This window comes from Miscanthus floridulus, chromosome 16, assembly GCF_019320115.1.
Source record: "Miscanthus floridulus cultivar M001 chromosome 16, ASM1932011v1, whole genome shotgun sequence".
In the NCBI taxonomy this organism is placed as follows: domain Eukaryota; kingdom Viridiplantae; phylum Streptophyta; class Magnoliopsida; order Poales; family Poaceae; genus Miscanthus; species Miscanthus floridulus.
Genome location: NC_089595.1, coordinates 57,552,955 through 57,574,923, shown reverse-complemented (window position 1 = coordinate 57,574,923; position 21,969 = coordinate 57,552,955). Strand labels below are relative to the sequence as shown.

General features: G+C 47.7%; 1 protein-coding gene across 1 annotated transcript; it reads right to left on the bottom strand.

Annotated features, from left to right (window-relative positions):
* Positions 1 to 6,864: 6,864 nt before the first annotated feature.
* Positions 6,865 to 8,231, bottom strand: LOC136510718 (RING-H2 finger protein ATL16-like). The gene is made up of 2 exons (XM_066505076.1): positions 7,037 to 8,231; positions 6,865 to 6,869 (listed from the first exon to the last, which is right to left on the bottom strand). Exons 1-2 carry the CDS (start codon positions 8,229 to 8,231, stop codon positions 6,865 to 6,867), a joined length of 1,200 nt encoding a protein of 399 aa, XP_066361173.1.
* Positions 8,232 to 21,969: the final 13,738 nt, after the last annotated feature.

Here is a 21,969-nt window from a genome sequence, read left to right as displayed (position 1 = left end):
CTTTGTACTCAAACATTGGTAAAGGTCCTCATAGGTCTACCCCTTTGCCTCACTCATCGCTCATTTTATAGTCTTCTTTGCCACCTTGTACTTTTCTATGTTGTCTGCACACCTATCATGATATATACGCTTATAGCACTCCTTCTTTTTCTTAATAGCCTTTTGCATATCTTCAATCCACCACCAAGTGTCTTTTGAGTCACATCTGCTCTCTTTGGTCACTCCAAGCACCTCTGAAGCAACCTTCCGAACGCATGTTGCCATCTTCTCCCACATGCTATTTGTATCACCTTCATCCTTCCAAGGGCCCTCTTTAATGATCTTTTCCTTAAAGACCTTTGATGCCTCCCCTTCTAATCTCCACCACTTTATTCTAGCAACCCTAGCTTGTTTGTTCCCATGAGCTTGCACCAGAAAGCGGAAGTCAGCCACCACCAGCTTGTGTTGAGTGACCACACATTCTCTAGGTATCACCTTACAGTCCACGCATGTTCGTCTATCCCTCCTTGTAAGGACAAAGTTGATTTGACTAGAGAACTAGCCACTACTAAAGGTCACTAAATGGGACTCTCTTACGAAAGAAAGTATTAGCTATCATCAGATCAAAAGCTATAGCAAAGTCTAAGACTTCCTCTCCCTCTTGGTTCCTACTACCATATCTGAAACCCCCATGAACTGCCTCGAAACCTACACTTGATGTACCTACATGGCCATTAAGATCACCTCCTATAAAGAGCTTCTCGCTACTAGGGACAACTCTAACCAAGCGATCTAAGTCTTCCCAGAAAAGTCGCTTAGCACTCTCATCATGGCCTACTTAGGGTCATACGCACTAATTACGTTTAAGACCATATCACTAATGACAAGTTTAACTAAGATGATCCTATCCCCTTGCCTTCTCACTTCCACCACACCATTCTTGAGGCTCTTATCAATCAAAACTCCTACTCCATTTTTATTTGAAGTTGTCCCTGTGTACTTGAGCTTGAAGCCGGTATTGTCCACCTCCTTCACCATCTGCCCCTTCCATTTAGTCTCTTGGATGCATAAGATATTTACATGTCTCCTAACCGTTGTTTCCACTAACTCTCTTAACTTACCCGTAAGGGACCCTGCATTCTAGCTACCTAAACAGATCCTAGTTGGCTCGACTAGCTTCCTTACCCTTCGCACCCGCTGAGGTAGGTGTGAAGACCCTTGCTCATTTTGCACCACAACCGGGCACCGATGTGGTGCTCCACTAAGGATGTGACGACCCGATCCTTGCTCACTTGACACCGTGTCTAGATCGCGTCAAGGCGCGTCACGAGGGTGATGACCCGGCCCTTGCTCATTTAACACCATACCCGGGTTCCGACATGGCATGTCACTAAGAGGATTACGCCCCAACAGGATTTTTTGGGTTTCATCTCCATAAAAGTGGCTAAGTTTTTACATTGGCTCACCGCGCCTAACATAACCCTCCTCCTTTACCAGGGCTTGGGACCTGCTATGTTGGGACACCAAAGGCGCCCCACTATAGGCGGAGTTCTTGTATTATCTTTTATATAAACTAAATAAATCCTGTAAGGTAACTCCTACTAGTACTACTAAATGCTTTATCATGTTATTATAAATAAAAAATCATTTAGCGTATAGTGTGATGTTCAGTCTTAGAACCATAGAGATAGGCGAGTGTGTTAGAATAAACTACTGCTTTCCTTGTGTGAACACAGCAAGGGAAGGCAGCCCCGAAAAGGCCCCCTGCTGTGATACTGTAGCCGCTTTAGGTGCAGGCGCCGCACGGCTCACCTGCAGCACTGTAGCCACATGTAGAGGCCAGCACAGAGTCAACCCTGTATGTTATCTAGTCACTGTTGCAGCAGGGTAGCTATACTGGGACTAGATGGATAGAGTTGTATAAATAGACTACCACAGCAACTCAGTAAAGAGAGTTTAGATTTGCCATCTCTCATATAGGGCTTCGGCCAACGCTGGTGTCTTGTACTATGTGTATATGCTCTGTTCTCCCTCTTCTTCAACCTCTAGCTATAGTGTGTGGGGACGAACAACGCTTGTTCATGGTCGGCTTAGCTAGTGGGTGCTTGGCAACACTAGCGAGTGCTCGGCAAGACCGGTGAGTGGTTCACTCACCTACACTGGTGATCCTATGGGCTAACAAGTGGTATCGGAGTCATACAAGCGTCGTCGCCAGACAAACCACTGGCGATGATGGGCGGTTCGGAGATGGGCGACAGCAGTGGCACTGCTGTGGCTGCCCAGCCATGACCGGATGTCGTTGTTCACACGGTGCGGGAGGTCATTGGCACCAGTTGGCCAACGCTGACTCGCACCAACTATGGAGAGTGGTCGGTGACCATGATAGTCAAGCTTGGAGCCCGGTGGCTCTAGAATGCTGTTGACAAGGGCACCGACAATAAAGAAGATGACATGTCAGCGTTGGAGGCTATACTCGCTGTTGTACCAGTGGAGTACAGGGAGCCGTTGGGGGCGAAGAGCTCTGCTAAGGAGGCGTGGGAGGCTATTGCGGCGATGCACGTCGATTCTGACCGCGCAAAGAAGACGATGGCCCAGCTTCTGAAGTAGGAGTATCCCATCCTCAAGTTCAAGGATGGTGAAATGGTGGAGGACTTCTCCCTCTGCATGCAGACGCTCATCAGCAAGCTGAAGAGCCATGGCGTCACCATCGACGAAGAGGAGGCGGTCTCCAAGTACCTCCACTCCATGCCAGCAAAGTACATCCAGATAGCTCTCTCCATAGAGACGATGCTGGACTTGTCCACCCTCACTATTGAGGATGTGACAGGCCGTCTGCGGGCGGTGGAAGAGCGCTTGGAGCAGGCGATAGCAACGAAGGACAGCGGGAAACTCCTGCTGATGGAAGAGGAGTGGGCTACTCGGAGGAACTCTGGGAAGGCAGCCTCCTCCAGCCATGGTGGCGATGGCAAGCACCGTGGCAAGGCTTCTTCAAAGAAGAAGAAGCAGGTCGACCCCAATGCCTGTCAGCGCTGTGGGAAGATGGGCCATTGGACACGGGAGTGCCCAAATCTCAAGCAGGAGAAGAAGGCTGAGGCTCATCTGGCGCAAGCTGATGATGATGATGAGGCCACTATCCTAATTGCGATGTTCTGTGCACTGCACGACGTCGAGGCCGAGGAGAAGGAAGAGGCGATGACGGTGGAAGGACCTAGGAAGGCCCTCAAGACAGTTAACCTCGACGAACCACGCGCCCAAGTCCACCTCGGACGTGTGGGCGCTGACCAGGAGCAGCAAGGTACTGATCAAGGATGGAGTCCTTAAGATCAGGGACCGCGAGCAGCGACTTCTCGCCATGGTGAAGAGGTCCCTGAACCGGTTGTATCTGCTCGACCTGAAGGTAGAGCAGGCGGTGTGCCTAGCGGCAAGGCACTCCGAGGAACCGTTGATGTGGCATGCCTGGTTCGGACATCTCAGCTTCGACACGCTTGGTTGGCTGGAGAAGATGGTCCGAGGGCTACCCCACATCAAGCACGGAGGCAAGCTGTGTGACAGCTGCCTGGCCGGGAAGCAGAGGAGGCTACCATTCCCAAAGGTAGCCAAGTATCACGCGATGGACGCTCTCGAGCTCATCCACGGCGACCTCTGTGGGTCGATCACACCTGCTACAAATGGTGGTCGGCGGTACTTCCTCCTGCTCATGGATGATTGCAGTCGCTACATGTGGCTGCAACTCCTAATGAGCAAGGATGAAGAGGAGGCGGCGATCAAGAAGTTCAAGATGCGCGTGGAGGCCGAGAGCGGCAAGAAGCTCCGCGTGCTAAGGACTGATCGCGGCGACGAATTCACTTCGGTGGAGTTCGCTGCGTACTGCGCGAATCAGGGTGTGATGCGACACCACACCGTGCCGTACTCGCCACAACAGAATGGCATGGTGGAGCAACGGAACCAGATGGTGGTCAGCATGGCTCGATCCATGATGAAGGCCAAAGGCATGCCGGCAAGGTTCTAGGGTGAGGCGGTGACTACGGTGGTGTTCATCCTCAACCGTGCTCCGACCAAGGCCCTGACAGGCAAGACGCCGTTCGAAGCTTGGTATGAGCGCAAGCCGAGCGTGTTCTTCCTCCGGACATTCGGCTGCATCGGCCACGTCAGGAAGACGAAGCCGAACCTCACCAAGCTAGAGGATAAGAGCACACCCATGGTGTTCCTGAGCTACGTAGAGGGTACCAAGGCGTACCGGCTCTATGACCCACGCAGAGACAAGGTGTTTGTCTCGCGCGATGTCGTGTTCGACGAGAAGGTGGCTTGGGACTAGAGTAGTCCGAGCACGGGGGAAGCTGGTGGCTTCACCAACACCTTCGTCGTCGAGCATTTTGTCATCCACGGTGGTGGAGACGCTGGGGAAGAGGTGCCGAGCACTCCGGGAGGAGTGCCAAACACTCCTGGGGCAGTGTCAAGCACTTCGGGAGGAATGCCGAGCACTTCGGGAGGTGTGCCAAGCACTCCTGGGGTAGTGCCAAGCACTTCGGGAGGGATGCCGAGCACTCCGAGAGGAGTGCCGAGCACTCCTAGAGGGATGCCAAGCGACGGGGGAAGGAGGAGCTCGTCATCGACATGTATGTGGACTTGATCGTCACTAGCGCGCGCACGGAGGATATCAACACTTCAAGCGCGAGATGGCGGCTCGTTTTCGAATGAGCGATCTCGGCGCACTCTCCTACTACCTCAACATCGAGGTGAGACAGGGGAAGGAGGAACTCACGCTCGGTCAGAGCGTGTATGCCTCCAAGCTATTGGAGCGGAGCGGCATGGCGGAGTGCAAGCCATGCGTGACTCCGATGGAGGAGCGACTGAAGCTAACGAAGGCCTGCACCGCGGCGAAGGTGGATGCAACACTATACCAGAGCATCATCGGCGGTCTACGCTACCTAGTCCACACGAGGCCGGACATTGCGTTCGCCGTGGGCTACGTTAGTCGCTTCATGGAGAATCCCAGAGAGGATCACTGGGCTGCGGTGAAGCGACTACTACGCTACATCAACGGGACGGTGGATCAAGAGATCATCTTTCCCAAGACCGGCGGGAGTAGGCTGCAACTCACTATGTTCAGTGATGCAGACATGGCGGGGGACATCGATGGACGACGGAGCACCTCTGGCGTGCTCATCTTCCTCGGGTCGGACCCAATTTCATGGCTGTCGCTGAAATAGAAGGTGGTGGCGCTATCTACGTGCGAGGCAGAGTATGTAGCGGCGGCCTAAGCAACGTGCCAAGTTGTGTGGCTGTGCTGGCTACTGAGCGAGCTGACCGGCGTGGAAGCTCACCTACCAGCACTGATGGTGGACATCCAGCCGCCATCGCCCTTGCGAAGAATCCGGTTCTACACGACCGGAGTAAACACATCGACGTGAAGTTCCACTTCCTTAGGGACTGTGTCGATGGAGGCCAGATCGTCATCGAGTTCGTTGAAACTGGTCGGCAACTCGCGGACGTCCTCACCAAGCCGCTTGGACGTCTTCGACTCACGGAGCTGAAGGAGATGATCGGCATGGAGGGGGTACAAGGGATAGCAGTAGGTTTAGGGGAAGAATTGTTAGAATAAACTATTGTTTTCCTTGTGTGAACATAGCAAGGGAAGGCGGCGCCGAAAAAGCCCCCTGCTGTGATACTGTAGCCGCTGCAGGTGCAGGCACCACACGGCTCATCTGCGGCACTGTAGCCACATGTAGAGGTCGGCGCAGAGTCAGCCTTGTATGTTATCTAGTCACTGTTGCAGCAGGGCAGCTGTACTGGGACTAGATGGATAGAGTTGTATAAATAGACTAACACGGCAACTTAGTAAAGAGAGTTCAGATTTGCCATCTCCCATACAGGGCTGCGCCCAACGCTGGTGTCTTATACTGTGTGTATGCTCTGTTCTCTCTTCTTCAACCTCTAGCCATAGTATATGGGGACGGACAACACTTGTTTGTGATCGGCTTAGCTAGTGGGTGTTCGGCAACACTAACGGGTGCTCGACAAGACCGGTGAGTGGTTCACTCACCTGAGCCGGTGATCCTGTGGACTAACAGCGAGATGCCATTGCTCGGCTTTCTCAACCACCCTTTTGAACAATGAGGCAGGTGAGATTCGATGCTGACACGTTCCTAAATAAACGATCATACAATAGCAAACGAAGAACATGAACCATGGGACTCAATATACTCGACCACACAACAGTACAACCAGACCACAAGTTCAGCACAACGTCAAACCACACAAGTTGGACATACTACAACAGTAAGACAAACATATTGTGACAGCAACAACAAAACACATTATTTTCCTTCCTTTCTGCTTCAGATTGATCTATTGTAGTTTCTTCGCAACAAATGCAAATAAGAACCTCAAGTGGATATAACATAGGTCACTTGGTTCCAACAGTATTCTTCACAGCCAAACAGCTCCAAACTGAACATTTACAGAACAGTATCATCGTACAGCTCCACTGTAGCAGCACAGATTACAGTTCAAGCACATATAGCGTATTAGCACAACATGCTTGTCACAGTAGAACTAAAACCAAGCGTTTTCAAAACTATCACTTTATGCTATATAGCCTACCATGATTAACCTTTTCGTTCAATAGAAAACGCTAAGAATGGCAGGGAGCCTCTTATCCATCACTTTTCGTGCTATATCTTGCTCATAGTTTGACTTGGATAGAAGGACCAAGGACAGCCAGTGATCTAAGAGAGAAAAGCTGATCTATATATACTGCACAAAACGCTGTTGCATCCATCTGTATGAATGTATCTCCAATGCAAAGAATCAATGTTACTCCTTCTGTTCTTTGATGTACAATTTGTATTCATTTTCTTCTTTTAGGGAGTGCTGAGCGATAGTTCAACCTGCAAAGGAAACAAGAAATTTTAATTGGAAAATTAGAAACTCAAAAGAAATTAGGCATGAAGCCAATAACATGACCTAACTAAGACATGCAGATACCAGTTGCAAATGAAAGGAGTTTAGCACAATAACTGTTGACATCAACGCTGGTGTGATATTATTTACTTGCCTGAGCTTTTGAAGAACCATCTGGCATAGCCATACAATGATGGCCTCTCGGGTCTCGGCGTAGCAGCCTCAAGATCCCACCTCCTGGACCATGTGTCCGTTTCGCTGTGTCCACTTGATGCCAGGGTCTCTGTGACATGCCTCGAAGTCACCGGCAACCCCATCTCAGAAGAACAGCTGCTGGAGCACCCACTCCAGCTGCCAGAGAGCGTGGCCAAAGATCTCAGCCACCCGATAGAGCCCCTGACAGCCTCTGGCACCTCCTTACCATCTGGAACTTGCAGCGGCTTCTGTACCTTAGCGCAATCTGAGTCATTGTCAAGTCGGCCACTCGAGCCCTGGCTCAAACTTCCAGTGGTGCGCCATGAGGACACTGGCACAACCGCTGCAGTGGCACGATCGCTGGAGCATCCTCTCCAGCTGCCAGATAATCTGTCCAGGGAAGGGCGCAGCCACCCATGAGATCCTCCAACAGCCTCTGCTACTGCCTCGCCAGGTGAAGTCAGCATTAGCATCTGAGACTCAATGTCGTATTCAACTGAGCAGAAGGTCGGAGCAACTTTAGTCTTGTTAGAGCCAGGCATGGTGATAGAGGCATGGCAGGACGGGCAGCATGACGGTGTGGTGCGGCGTAGCCAGCTGATGATGCATGACTGATGGAACATGTGCGAGCACACTGGCAGTATGAGGAGCACATCAGTAGGTAGAAACTCTTTGCACATTGCACAATCGCTCCCAGGCTTCATCGGCACTGCAGGTAGCGAGAGCAACTCCAATATCAAACGCTCCACCTCTGGAAGATACGGCGCCGATGGCACCAGTGTGTCCATCCCACCCTTTCGCATCTCAGCAGAGACAGGCATGGATGCTACCAGTTCAGACCCCTTAACTGGCACTTCTGCAGAATGTGCCACAGACGACACAGCTGAGGCAGCTGCTGATGCAGCTGACCGCATTCCAGACTCAGAACTGCAGCAAGAGAGGGATGAGCTGGACAAGCGGCCCTGGCGACGGAGACAACCTCGGCGCAGGAGCACGACGCAAGTAATCAAGGTGATTGTGGCAATTACGACAATGAAAATAATGGCAACACTGGCCCCAATCGATGAAGACTGTGGGTCTGATGCCGGCAGACTTGGTGATCCTGTAAACACCGAAGGCAGAGGTGGAGGTGGGAGAACAGGGCCTGGAAGCATATCTGCAAAATTAAAACACAACAACTGTGCTTAATAAGGCAAAGATATTCAAATACGGATATAATCCGTTCTCGAAAAAAAAAATAAGGCAAAGATATTCTGCTAATTCAATAAACTTAGTAAATGGAGATTATAGCAAACATATAATAATCCAACAACCAATGGAAGGTAAAATGTAACCAAGCATGTTGTGGACGCTTGTATTTTGCTGGATCAATCTGCATGTTGCACAAAGAAAGAGCTTGGTCTGGAATTGACATCCCTACCCTTTTGATAAGACTGACATGTTTCATGCTTCAACTTTGGTCACAGCGAGAAAGGGAATACAGTTTGGTTCTGGTTCTCAAATTGGATTTAAGTGAGTGCACCTAGAAACATTGGTCCACTGCTATTCGAAAAGGCAAAGAGGAAGAAAATCTCGGTGTTAATAGCTCTGCAAAACAAATGGTGGGTTAGGCAAGTACTTCCAGTATCTATCAACACCGGTTGAGACACAAGAGTTTGTATTACTCTGGGAAGCTATTGGTAGGATCCAGAGATTTAGAGATTCAAGGTCAAATAAGCTAGCGATAGACATCTCACAGGGTATATACAACCTGCAGTGTGTATCTAATACAATTCATGTGGGGACTCTAATAAACTTAGTATCAGCCCAATTTGGTGGCCCAAGGGTGCAACCAGAATGTAATTTTTTCTCTTGGAATTATTGCTTAAAAAGATTTTGACTGCTGAAAACCTAAAAAGAACATGGCTAGCGAAATAACCCTATTTGCATATTGTGTAACTCTGTGCCAGAGACTTCCACGAACTTGTGCAAAGACCGTCCTTAAACAAGACAGGTATGGGATACCTTGCTACACAGGAGCAACCTATCTGTGCTACAGAACATCAACCATGGTGGATTAATTTGTAGTTGGTGGTGGAGATGCAGGGCAAAGATTGTTAAGGCTATGAGTAGGAATTTTGATGGCATGGTGATATTCTTCTGGTTGAATATCTGGAATAAGCGCAATTGGAGGACCTTTCACCAGCTCAACAAAGCAGCCTCTGGAAGTTGCGTTCTTGATTAAGGAGTCGGTTCATCAATATAGTTTAGCTATGTCAAAGTTTACTCATGGTGTGTAACTTTTCTGTCTCTTTTGGTAGTTTGTGTGGGCCTTTTCTCTCGTTTTGATGTCGCTCTCTCTCTTGGTTTCGCCAGTCGGGGTGGAGGAAAAAGTTGCAGTGGTGCAAGTGTTGTTTTCTATATATATTTTTTTTGTTTTATTCTTCTACGAATAAAAATAGAAGTTAACCTCTTGCGGGCGCGTGAGCATAGTACAAAATTTGAAATGCAGAAACCTGATCCCCTGCACCACCGCCCCCCAGCCCCCACCCGGTAACCCCCGAATGAAAATTTGTCATCTACTATACCTAAATAGAAGAACCCCACCATCACATTTCTCTGCGATTCCATGAAGCCACATCATCTGGGCCCACTTCTCTTCTCCTTTGGTCAAGGCAGCTGATTGGTCATCAAGATGACCTGCACTAGCATCTGTTCTAATTCTGTGTCCATCCGCAAGAGCCCCTCAATGTTACGTTTCTTCTCCTTCCAAAAGAAAACGGTCAGGCACCAAGCCACTAATTAAGCAGGTTTCTCCTTCCCAAAGAAAACGGTCAGACACCAATCCATTAATTAAGCAAGGCCCTCCACTTCGTGAAGGCCTTATTAATCACCCTCCAGGCCTCCACATAAAGCTGTTGTCCGATCATCTCCTATAATCGTTGATCGGCCTGGCCTATTTATCAGAAGAGCGATAGAGCATCCCAGATTTGCTTCCATGTACGCCATTACGCACTCTACATGACCGTGATGCCCAGCTGTGCTTGCGCAATGCATGCACCAACTGGTGGTGGCTATCCATGACAACGGCAATGTGACCATCTCTCCACCTTGCAGTCGCACAGCACTAATTACTTTATCATTGTCTCACAGCACCAATTACCTCATCATCGCAAAAACTGCAGCCATGTTTCGCTCCAATCGTGGTCATCCCCAATCCAAGCATTCTATGAAGCTAGTCGGGACTGCCTTTTATTATTAGGAGATCCACCGTCATGAGCTCTATCCAGGTATTTTCTCTCTTTCATGGATGCATGATCTCAATGTGTTGTTAATTTATTTAAACCAAGTAGTATCCTACGACCTACGCACAGGAGCACTTTGGAAGTGTTATGCCATTCTGCATCTGTATAATATGGAAATTATGAAGTGAGACTATTTTCTACATTCTCTCCATCATTAACTTTCATCTCTGTTTGTTATGTTGTCTTCTAGATGATGCAAGCCCTATAATGCATTGAAGGATACAAATATCCAATTGGACTGGGGTATCTACTCAATCTCCATCATATAAATAAAAAGAGATGATTCGATTGCAGATTTGAGTCTTAAGGACTCTATGCTATCGTAAAGAATATCGAGGAATATATTTACTGCTAAAGTAATACTGCAATATTTATTATTCAATATGCTGCTTAGATATCTACTTGGCAGTATCATCAAGCAAAAAGCAAGAGAGATGCATCTGTCATAGCTATTGCTTTTTTATTTTTATGTCTCCATTTATTTATTCTGTCTTTTGAGTTCTGAAGGCAATGATCGTGTTTTTTATTCTGTATGATCCTCCAGATTCTTTAATTTATATTTTAGGAAGTGTTGATTATATTAATTAGTATTTTACATATATACTTCGTACTGTAATTTCTCATTTAATCTCGCAGCAACGCGCGGGGTATATCATCTTAGTTGAATTGTAGAGGTAAATACACAGGTCACCGGACATCATTACAAGTTACGATCTTATAAATGAAGTTTACAGAAAAGAAACGACAACTGAGAAGGCACTTAGGCTCCTAAGAACAATGGAATTCAAAAGTCTTTCTAAGAATAAATTTATGCTCAGGAAGATTCCCAGAAAAATTGTGGTTTACGAATTCAGTTTCAAAGTTTGGGTAAAGGGGTGACAAAGTCATCTAAGTTGATCTGTAATATGTCTATACATAATTACATACACGTACAATACTGAGCACGAAATTATTGATTTCACAAAATAAAAAAGTTGATCTGTAGGTAAGAATTGGTTGTTCACATCAACAGCTCTAGTCTGCGACAACCTAATTGCAATTGGCGTAACTGATCCAATTGAGTGATCGCGTCCTGCTTCTACCCCGACACCCGACTGAATCGAACCAGTTCAATTTTCTCATGTGCAGCAAGCGGACTGGGAGCTAGGAGCTGGGTAGAAGAGACACAGACACCGACACGCACCTCGAACGTCACGAGGCGGGGACGGTGGGCGACGCAGCGGTGGTGGCGGAGCCTTTTCGATCCTCGGCACTCGCGACGAACCTGTAGGAGAAGGAGGACGACGATTGGTCGAGGGCTAGGGTTTCGCAGCGAAGAGAAGCGGGGGCGGAGGAAAGTAGCAGTGCTAGCGCGGGACGGGGGCATATACCCGGCGACGTACGGCCGCGGAGCAGGGTCCACGGCGAAGAGTTGCGACCGTAGCCGCGGGCCGCGGCCCGAGGTTTCGCCGGCGAGGTCGCTTAGGGGAGGCGGTGGTGGTGGCGGTACCGGTAGCGGTGGCGTTGGTGGGGAGGCAGAGGGTTTTTGGCGTGGGGTTTGGAAATGGTGCGGTACGCGGGAGGGGGAGGAGCAGGGGAAAAGGCGAAGAAGAGGAGGGAAGCGTGAGGTTTGAGGGCCCACATGTCGGTCACACGGACTGTGTTGCTGCTGCCTGCTGCCTGGTCGGGGAGTTTTTGTGCGGCTTTCCGCCGCCTGATTGTTCCGGCGCAAGACGGCTAGTACGACGACGACGTAGGATTGGTAATTTGGGGCTCTTTGGCTTTATCAGCAGACTTATAAACTAGAATATATAGTATTTTTTTTCACAACAAAACAGTTTCAGTCGGTTTATCAGTCGACTTTAATATCAACCGAACATGCCTTTGGCATGGATGCTTAGTCGTCTCCAATGGTCTAACTTAGAATTAGCTAAATTATTTATTGGTCTAACTTAGAACTAGCTAATTCATTTATTTTACTTATTGAATAGTAAAAAATAAGAAGCTAACATGGAGTCTAGAGATAGTCCGTATATTTCATGATGCCTCTCTCTCACAACACGATATGTCTATGGCTATCGCTCTTCCACGTTTGCTAGCTTAGAGCTAGTGTTAGCTCACATTATTGGAGGACTTGGAGACATCATAATAAGACGTAGGATTTGTATCGATGTACGTGTACGTATAGGTGCTAAAAGGCATTGTATCTCTTTGAAACATCTAATTTAGGTGCAACTATAGCATAACATCTTATGCAATTGGTAACCAGGCAACATCATTGTTGGGAGGCTAGATATGGATGCTGAGGAATCAAATATACCGAGGGACAACCCTGCTAGTCAGAAACAGATCATATCATGCCGGATGTCGCTGATGATTCTTTTGATGGCAACGGAGGTGATGAAGAAGGCGGTGACAATAACGAATATGCATAATTATTCGTGCCATTATTCAGAGCCCTCAATGTTACCTACGAAGGGTATAGAGGCCTTGAAGAAAGAAAGCAGCGAGAAGCCTTTATACGAAGAGTCAAAGAGTTGTACCAGCGAGTGGATGCTATTTCGATTTGTTCTTCAATTGTTGATGCTAAAAGCTTGATAAGGTTGGTCTGATGCTAGCTTTAACGATTTGATGCATCTTCTAGCAAACCTCCTGTAGAACGAGAACGAAGTGCATACAAATATGTACCATGCAAAGAAATTTATCAGTTTGTCACGCTCGGTTGTAAGAACAAAATCAAATGTGGAAATCAATTTCCACACATGCAACAACGTCATAAGTGAATAATAAAACAATGTTTATTAAATATACGAATAATACATATTTTATTGTGCCAAAATAATTTATCCCCATAAATTACAACACATTGGAAAACACTATGTGAAAAACGGTTTGTAGCAACGGGGCAAATTTTTTTAGAGGTGATTGGTGATGGAGCCACCCCTACAGTGACGTGCTTAGGATCCACGAGACTAGTCGCCTCTACAAATAAAACAGCAGGGGGTGACTGGTGATACGAGCCGCCCCTACAAATGGGTAGGATTTGTAAGGGCGGCTCACTCACCAGCCACCCCTGGTGTTTCTATTTGTAGGGGGCAGCTGGTGATTGAGCCGCCCCTACAAATGCCCAACGTACACCCATCCAAAATATCTACTGTCCTCCTCTCTCTCTCTCTCTCTCTCCGTCTCGACTCCCTCTCTCTCTCCCTCTCTCTCCCTCTCTCTCTCTCCCTCGCTCATTATGCCGATGGTCGCGGCTCCTCGCCCGCCCGCGCGGCGCGGCAGTGCACCCCCCCCCCCCTCGCGCCGCACCCTCCCTCTGTTCCGAGCCCCTCCGTCTCTCCCCCACACCACCCCTCCCTCTCCCCCACGCGGTGACGGGACCTCCCTCTCCAGCGGAGGCGCACGGCGTCGCACCCCCCTCTTCTCCGTGCGGCGGCACTCGATGGCGCACCCTAGGGTGGCGGGGGTTCTGGGGCGCGGCCTCTCGGTAGTCGCGCGGGGCTCGGTGCCCTCCTCCAGTGCCGGCAGTCGCGCGAGGGCCCGTCCCCTGTCGATGTTTGACCACCGATAGCCTGCCACGGGGGTACCCGGGGTAGTATATTCGGGCTTCAGCGTATGTAGAACTTCGACGGTTAACGCAAGAGACAATCGATTTGTCCTGGTTCGGACCCTCGATCGATGGTCGAGTAATAGCCCTACGTCCAGTCGGCGTTAGCCTTTGCGTTGGATTGATCGTAAAGTGTGTTGTACAATTGTTGTCTTGAACTCCCGATCCAAGGAGCCCTGCCCTCCTTTATATAGTCAGGAGGCCAGAGTCCTAGTCGGTTTACAATGAGAGTTCCTAGTAGGATTACAGAGTAATACTGTTACTAAGATTACAGGAGAAGAATCCTAATTAGACTAGGTCTTCTCCCTTCCTTGTGGGGTATCCCGTGGGTCCCGCACCGATAAGCCCCCGAGCACTTCATGGTTGAGTTCTGGAAGCCTCGTCTTGTTCCTTCAAGTCTCGTCGAGCAGGAACAAGCGTCGTCCGAGTGCTTTCTTGAGAGAAACCATGTAGCGCTTCGTGAGATTTTTGCGTGGTGTGTACTTTTTCGAAGAAAAAAGTACTTCCATTTGGATGCAGCCCCCGAGCCTCTTGCTGTTTGGCACAAGGAGCTTTGAGGGTCTTTTCTTGAAATCCCCCTGACTCTTCGTCGAAAGGTTTCCGAGCATATACCCGTCTTTTTTGTTGAAAAGAGCTCGGATTTAGCTATGTCCGGGTTCTTTTTGTCGAAGAAGAGCTCGAATATAGCTATGTCCAGGTTCTTTTTAACTTGTGGCCTTGAAGTCGTCTGTCTTGAAGAAGTCTTCTGAGTGACGTGCGTTTTTTTTGAAAAAAAGTGCACTCACTGAGTGTAGCCCCCGAGCCTCTTGCTATTTGGAACAAAAAGTTGGAGGGTCTTGAATCTGAGTTGTTCGAGCGTATATCCGGGTTGTTTTGTTTAGGAAGAACTCGGATGCGAGGTCTTTGCGTATTCTCTGATAGTCTGCTATTGTCAGATGTAGTTGTATGGTGGTGGTTGGATGTAAATGCCTTTTGTTCATGGGTTGTACTGTGTTGGTATATTCTCCTAAATATGCTTGTTGTTGAATACTGTTCCTTCATGCATGAGTCCTTTTTCATTGAATTCTGTCTTTTCACTATGTCCTTTGTTAGGCTTATTTCATTGGTGCTCTTGGTCCATGTGCATCGCTCCTTTGATCTATAAATACCCTCTCGGAGTGCTTGTTTTCATCCATTGAACATTCTGTTGAAACCTTTGTGGTCATGAACATGGTAGTTTGTGAAGTAGAGCAGCCCCCGGGCGTGTTTTGTAGTTCCTGTGTGTCTTGTCGTAGCTGAAGGAAGTCTTGTGATAGGGATTAGAGATAGGCTAATCCCGCAGCAGCATTGTACCAGGATGTACGTGGTGGTAGTTGGGGGAAGTCTTGTGATGTGGGCTTCGTTCCTTCATCTGGCAGTTCTGGGTTGATCCTCATCGCCTGTCCTAAGACTGTCCAGTGCAGATCAACACCATATCCAGCATCACATCGGTCTTAGGTAGACAAATGCCTACCGGCCTTCTTTGCTCCATGTTGTCCCGCCGTGCTACTGATTTTCGCCTTGGATGCACTGTGTCCGTCCTTTGAAGAAAATAGTATAGCCGATGGCGGTTTGTCCTTCCGAGTAGCAATTTGGGACACGTAGTCGTTCCAGAGCTTAGCCGTGTCCGTGTTCCTCTTTGCTACTTTGCTTTTTGTGGTACCGAGTTCGTTGGGTCTTGTAAGATTTGTAATCTTCTATTTTTGAAGTTGCTTGTAATGGAACGAATCTTGTCTTCTGAGTTGTCCTTTACTTTTGTGCTATAATCCCTATCGTACATGAGATTACCGAGTTCTTTCCGTAATAACCGACTTCTTATGTTCTTTGTGAGGCAGCCCTTCTTTTCTTCATGGTTGACGGGTTGTTTTTTGCAGTAATCTGATAACTCTGCCGTAGTGCTGGATGGATAAGTCTGAAATCTGCCTGTTGAATTGTGCCATTGTGTGGATTTGTGCCCTCCATCATTTTAGCTGTGTCGGTAAATGGACCGTTGCGTTCTCACGGTGCTTTAACGGGCATGGTGGGCCATTTTTATCGCTGTAAAAATCTATTTAAAGACCCTTCATCTTCTTTTTCTTTACTACCCTTCTTTTGCCTTAAAACCCTAGCCCTCATACATCCGCCGTCGCCATTGCCACCGCCGTCTTAGCGCCACCTCCCAAATTTTCTCTTCCCCTAGTTGCTTTTTTCCTCTGTTAGTATATGGGTAAGAAGAAAACCGTGAGCAAGTCCTAGTCAACCTTCATGGACGAGGAATCATCACTCTTCGTGATTGAGAATCAGGAGTTCGTGGCCATGAGGGCTGCCCAGAAGTCTTGGCCGGCTCCAACGATGACCGAAGAGCAGCTTCATGAGCTTGTCAGCGATGGCTTGATCTAGAGCAAGGACTTTGCTGAATGGAGAGCTCCAGGCGAGCATCGGGTCCCTACTCCCAGTCCTAGTGAGATCGTCCTCTTTGTCTCCTTTATCCGTGCTAGACTCTGCCTTCTCACTTCTGCCTTCCTCCATTGATTCCTTAATTATTTTGGGGTTGCTTTGAACCATCTTACCCCCAATGCTGTCCTCCATCTTTCTGTCTTTGTTCATCTTTGCGAAACCTTTCTTGGAATTCCTCCTTCTCTTTCCCTCTTCCGTTTCTTCTTTCATCTGAAACCACAACCCCGCCGTGATGACACTTCCGTTCTTGGCAGGTGTGGGATTCAGTTCCATCAGGGTCTCAAAATTAAGTTCTTTGATTATGACTTAGTTGACTCTATGAAGGATTGGCGTTCCGAGTGGTTTTATGCCACCAACATGATTCCTCCACTTTCCGTGCATTCTACTTCTGGTCCCACGGTTAACGATCGATGGGAAAAGAAACTCTTGACTGATTATAAGAACCAGGCGATCAAGCCGCTTGTTGAGAGGATAAATACTCTGAAACAACAAGGTTTGATCGGCCTTGACATTATTTCCAATTTTCTTCGCCGTCGAGTCCAACCTCTTAAGGAGCGAGAAAACTTTGGTTTTGAGTACTCTGGGGCAGAGGATCCTTCTCGCATGGTCCCTGCCCTTGAGTTGACTGATGAGGAGGTGCTCGAGTGTCTTCGAAAGATGCTGAAAGGGGTGAACGTCGTTCCTTACGCTATTGTTGAGTATTGCGCCAAGAACCCTCCTCCTGCTGTGAGTTCTTTTTCTTTATTCTAGTACTTTTTGAATTTCCTTTGTGTTCTCCACCATTGTTTAATCTTTCTCATCTGGTTGTTTTACTCTTCCTTGTAGGAATTGGGTTGCAACTTTGTTGACCCGATCCCTCTTGATGTCCTCCCTACCGTGGTGGATACTAGGGAGAACCTTGCTGGGGCTTCTATAACCAGTAAGTTCCCAATCACCACAGCGTTTCCTGGAGTTTCTTCCGGATTTGTTGATGTATATGAAGAATATGTTCCTCGTCTAGTCCCTCGAGGTCCTCGTAGTGTCTCAAAGAGGGGGCGAACGGATGGTTCTTCATCTGGTCTGCCTGCTTCCAAGAAGTCTTGCAAGCCAAGTACTCGTCTAGGTACTCCAGTTGTAGCTAGCATGCTCTTAGGTGAGCGTATTAATACTCTCTGTCTCTTTGTTTTCTTATTTTTATCTTGAACCAAGTACTTTTGTTCTTCTTTCAACGGGTGCCCTGGTGGCCTTGGTCGAGACCGAGGAGGAAGAGGATGATGAAGTACCTCTTATCATGCAGCGGTGAGTTGTTTTCATATTCTTCTGCCGTTGAATTCCCCCTTTTTGTTTTGACTTTAGTCTTGATCTTTTTGTAGTAATCGGACATCGGGTATGGGTTCTTTTGAGGTTCCTGCTTCGGTTTCTTCAGTAGCTCCGGTGTTGAGTCCTTCGGTAGCTCTGGTACCGAGTTCTTCCGGAGCTCCGGTGCCGAGCTCTTCCAGGGCTTCGGTACTAGCTTCTTCCGGGGCTCCCGTATCGGCTATCCTGCTGCTACCGCCAAGTGGCGGGGACATTTTTGCTGCTGTGGTCCCCCCTGCGAGGTCCTCTTTTTGTTTTGCGAAGAAGAAGATAGCTGGGTGAGTAGATTCTGGTTTCGTCTCTTTGCTTCTGTTTTCCTTTTCTCTTGTTCTCATCGGTGAGTTCTTTTATTAACTTTCAGGCCTTCGTCATCTCCCATCCCTCCGTCGGCTTCTTCTCAGCCCTCCATTGTGCCATCGAGTACTGAGCCTCAGGACTCGTAGCACACTGCTGGTGAAGTGGTTGCAGGGGTGACAAGGCTTTCTGGTGGTGATGCTGCTGCTGACTTGGTTGCCCTAGAGGTGACTGTGGCCATTGCGGTGGGTCCTTCTGAAGGATTGGCCTCTTCTTCCTGGGAGATTGCTCTGGTCATTCCTTCTTTGCCTCGGCTAGCTTCTCCTTCTCCTTCTCTTGCCTCCGGTGGTCCACCTTTTGCCGATGATGTGGTGCAGCAGTTTGATGCTACACATTGGCTATCGGAGTTAACTGCTGCCTAGGAAAGCTTATCGTCCCTTACGACTTCTTTTGGAGAAAAGCTCTAGGTAAGTTTTTCCGCCGTTCCTTCTTTAGATGTTCGCTTTTCTTCTGTCATTATGCTTTGTTTTTCTTTATCTCTTTCTGCTCAGTCCTTTTCTCACGATCATACAGGCTTCTTTTTCTCGTCCGAAAACGAGAAAAAGTTGTCTTCCAAAGTGAGCGCCCTGAAAGCTGATCTTGACCTCCTCTGGGCCGAGATGGAGGCTGAGCGTCAAATGCATCAAGATGAGGAAAAATCTCTTTGTGCCCGGGTTGTTGAGACCGAGAAGCAGAGGGATGCCGCTTTCCAGGAGGCTCAAAAGAACTCGGAGGCCGTGAAGAACTTGGAGGCCGTGAAGAAGGAGTGCAACGGTATTGAGGGTTCTTTTTGTTTCTTTCTGCATTCAAACTCTCCTTTCTGCTAACTTGTTGTTTGTTGTCTCATCCAGCTCTCCGAGTTGAAAAGCAGAAGCTCTCGGAGGGCGTTGAACAAATGAAGACTCTTGTTCGTATAAGTCACAACAAGGCCGAGGAGGTAATTACTCATGCTGAGGAGGAACTTGCGCTTGCTAAGTTGATTAGGCATGGAGCTGATAGAGATCTTGTGCAGGCCCAAAAACTATTGAAGACTTGTCTGGCAAGTTGGCGACGGCTACTGAAAACTAGAAGGCTTTGTGGAAATCCTTTCGTTCAGTAGCCGACGTTCTTCGAACTCCAGCGGATGACGGGCAATCTTGGGCTCAGTTGATTCCTCGAATTCAGACTCGTTTCCAAGAGTTTGTGAAGAGGTGTGCTCAACTGTGTACCAAGAATGTTCTAGCCTAGGTCCGAGTTCTTTCTCCAGTGGCTCCTTTGTCCAAGATAGCAGAGGAAGCTTATAGTCAAGAATACATTGATGCCGTTGAGAGGATAGAGCCTGAGGTTGAAGACTTAGCTAGTAGAATAGTAGATAATCTCAACATTGTTCTCTCTTCTCTTGATGATGAGGCTTGATGTATTTGACCTTTAGGCCCGTGCCTTGTAATATGACATTATGCTTCTTTTAATTGAAGATTTTTGTTGAGGGTCTTCTCTGCCTGGATGCCTTGTTTATTCCTTGGATGATTTGTCCAATTGGCTAGAGTTACTTGACTTGCCGAGTACTTTGTCTTGCTTTCGTCTTAGCCTTGTAAACAACTCTACGCGCTATTTTGACAAACTTTCTTGATTTGTCGAGTACTTTTCTGTCTCATATAAACAATTCATTATATATATAGATCTTTGTGCTGACAACCCTTCCTGATCTGTCGAGTGCTTGTCTGGCCTTCTTCTGTGCCATGTAAACAACTCGTTATATGTAGGTCTTTGCTGATCTGTCGAGTGCTTGTCTGGCCTTCTTCTGTGCCATGTAAACAACTCGTTATATGTAGGTCTTTGTATTCTTGGGTATCTCCAGTGTAGCACCCAAGCCTCTTGCTATTTGGAACAAGTAGCTAGAGGGTCTTGTCTTGAAATTTCTTTGGTCTAAGCCCAGGCTTAGTTTCAGTCGTTTTCCTTTTATTTCGGGTTTTAGCTTGTTAGCTACCCTCATCGGTAGGCTTAAGCGTCTTTTCAGCTATTTTGCTCTTGGCCAGGATGCTCAGGCGTATTTTCAGCCATTTTGCATTTTATTTCGGGTGTTAGCTTGTTAGCTACCCTTATCGGCGGGCTCAAGCGTCTTTTCAGCTATTTTGCTCTCGGTCGGGATGCTCAGGCATATTTTCAGCCATTTTGCGTTTTATTTCGGGTGTTAGCTTGTTAGCTACCCTCATCGGCGGGCTCAAGCATCTTTTCAGCTATTTTGCTCTCGGTCGGGATGCTCAGGCATATTTTCAGCCATTTTGCATTTTATTTCGGGTGTTAGCTTGTTAGCTACCCTCATCGGCGGGCTCAAGCGTCTTTTCAGCTATTTTGCTCTCGGCCGGGATGCTCAGGCGTATTTTCAGCCATTTTGCATTTTATTTCGGGTGTTAGCTTGTTAGCTACCCTCATCGGCGGGCTCAAGCGTCTTTTCAGCTATTTTGCTCTCGGTCGGGATGCTCAGGCGTATTTTCAGCCATTTTGCATTTTAGAAACAACTCGGAGAGAGTCATGAAACATATGTTTGTCGAGAGATAATCATCTTTATTGATCATGAATATTGATGTGTTACAATGATACATAGTGCTATTTTTGTTGATCATGAATGTTGATCTCCTGTGTCTTGTATACATATTTTCCCTTGAGTTGTTTTCATGCGTAGAATCTTCGTAGCTGACTGATGTGCCATGTATTGTTGACTTCTTTCCCGTCTTTAGCCATGAGCTTGTATGTGCCTGGTCCGATGACTTTTGTGACGATAAAAGGACCTTCCCATGGACTGAGTAGTTTGTGGCGTCCGTCGGTTTTTTGTATTCTTCTTAGTACTAGGTCTATGACTTGTAATGATCGAGACTGGGTGTTCTTGTTGTAGTGGCGTCTTAGTCCTTGGAGGTATCTTGCTGATTGCAGGGTAGCGTTTACTCTGACTTCTTCTGTACTGTTGAGTTCTAATCTTCGGGTGTGTTCTGCTTCTCCTTCGTCGTATTGCTCTATCCTTGGTAACATCCAGATCAAGTCTGCAGGTAGTACGGCTTCTGATCTATACACCAGGAAGAAAGGTGAGTATTCAGTGGCTCTGCTTATTTGAGTCTGTAGCTCCCATACAACCTTGGGTAATTCTTCAATCCATTTTGATCCATAGTCTACTAGTTCTTCGTACAGTCTTGGTTTCAATCCGGCTAGTATGAGTCCATTAGCCCTTTCTACCTATCCGTTGGCTTCTGGATGTGCGACTGACGCGTAATCTATGCTGAAGCCACAATCCTATGCCCAACTTTTGAATTCTGTAGCTGTGAAGGGAGAACCCAAATCTATGATTATTTGATTGGGCATGCTAAAGCGGTGCATGATGTCTTGGATGAACTTGACTGCTTTGGCTGCGCTGTATTTTGCTAGTGGTTTGTATTCAATCCACTTGGTGAACTTGTCAATTGCTACAAAGATGTACTCGAAACCGCCCTTTGCTTTCTTGAGAGGTCCTACTTGATCCAGCCCCCAGCAGGAGAAAGGCCAAGCAGGTGGGATGCAAATGAGGTTATGGGCTGGCACATGAGTCTGTCTTGCGAACATCTGACAACTTTTGCATCTTCTGACGAGTTCTTCTGCGTCTTTCAAAGCGGTTGGCCAGTAGAAACCAGTGCAAAATGCTTTGCCGACTATTGTTCTTGAAGCGACGTGATTTCCATAGCAACCTGAGTGTATTTCGTCTAGGATTTGTTTGCCTTCTTCAAACGAGACGCATTTTAGGAGTACTCCTGATGATGTAGCTCTTCTATATAGCTTGTCCCCTACTAGGACATAATTCTTGCTTCTGCAAACGACTTGTATGGCTTCCTGTTTTTCCACTGGCAACTTATTTTCTTTGATGTAATCAATAAAAACCTGTGTCCATGAAGT

What these genes read in the sequence shown, in the direction of transcription:
- LOC136510718 (XM_066505076.1), bottom strand. Translation starts at nt 8,231, where the DNA reads ATGCTTCCAGGCCCTGTTCTCCCACCTCCACCTCTGCCTTCGGTGTTT.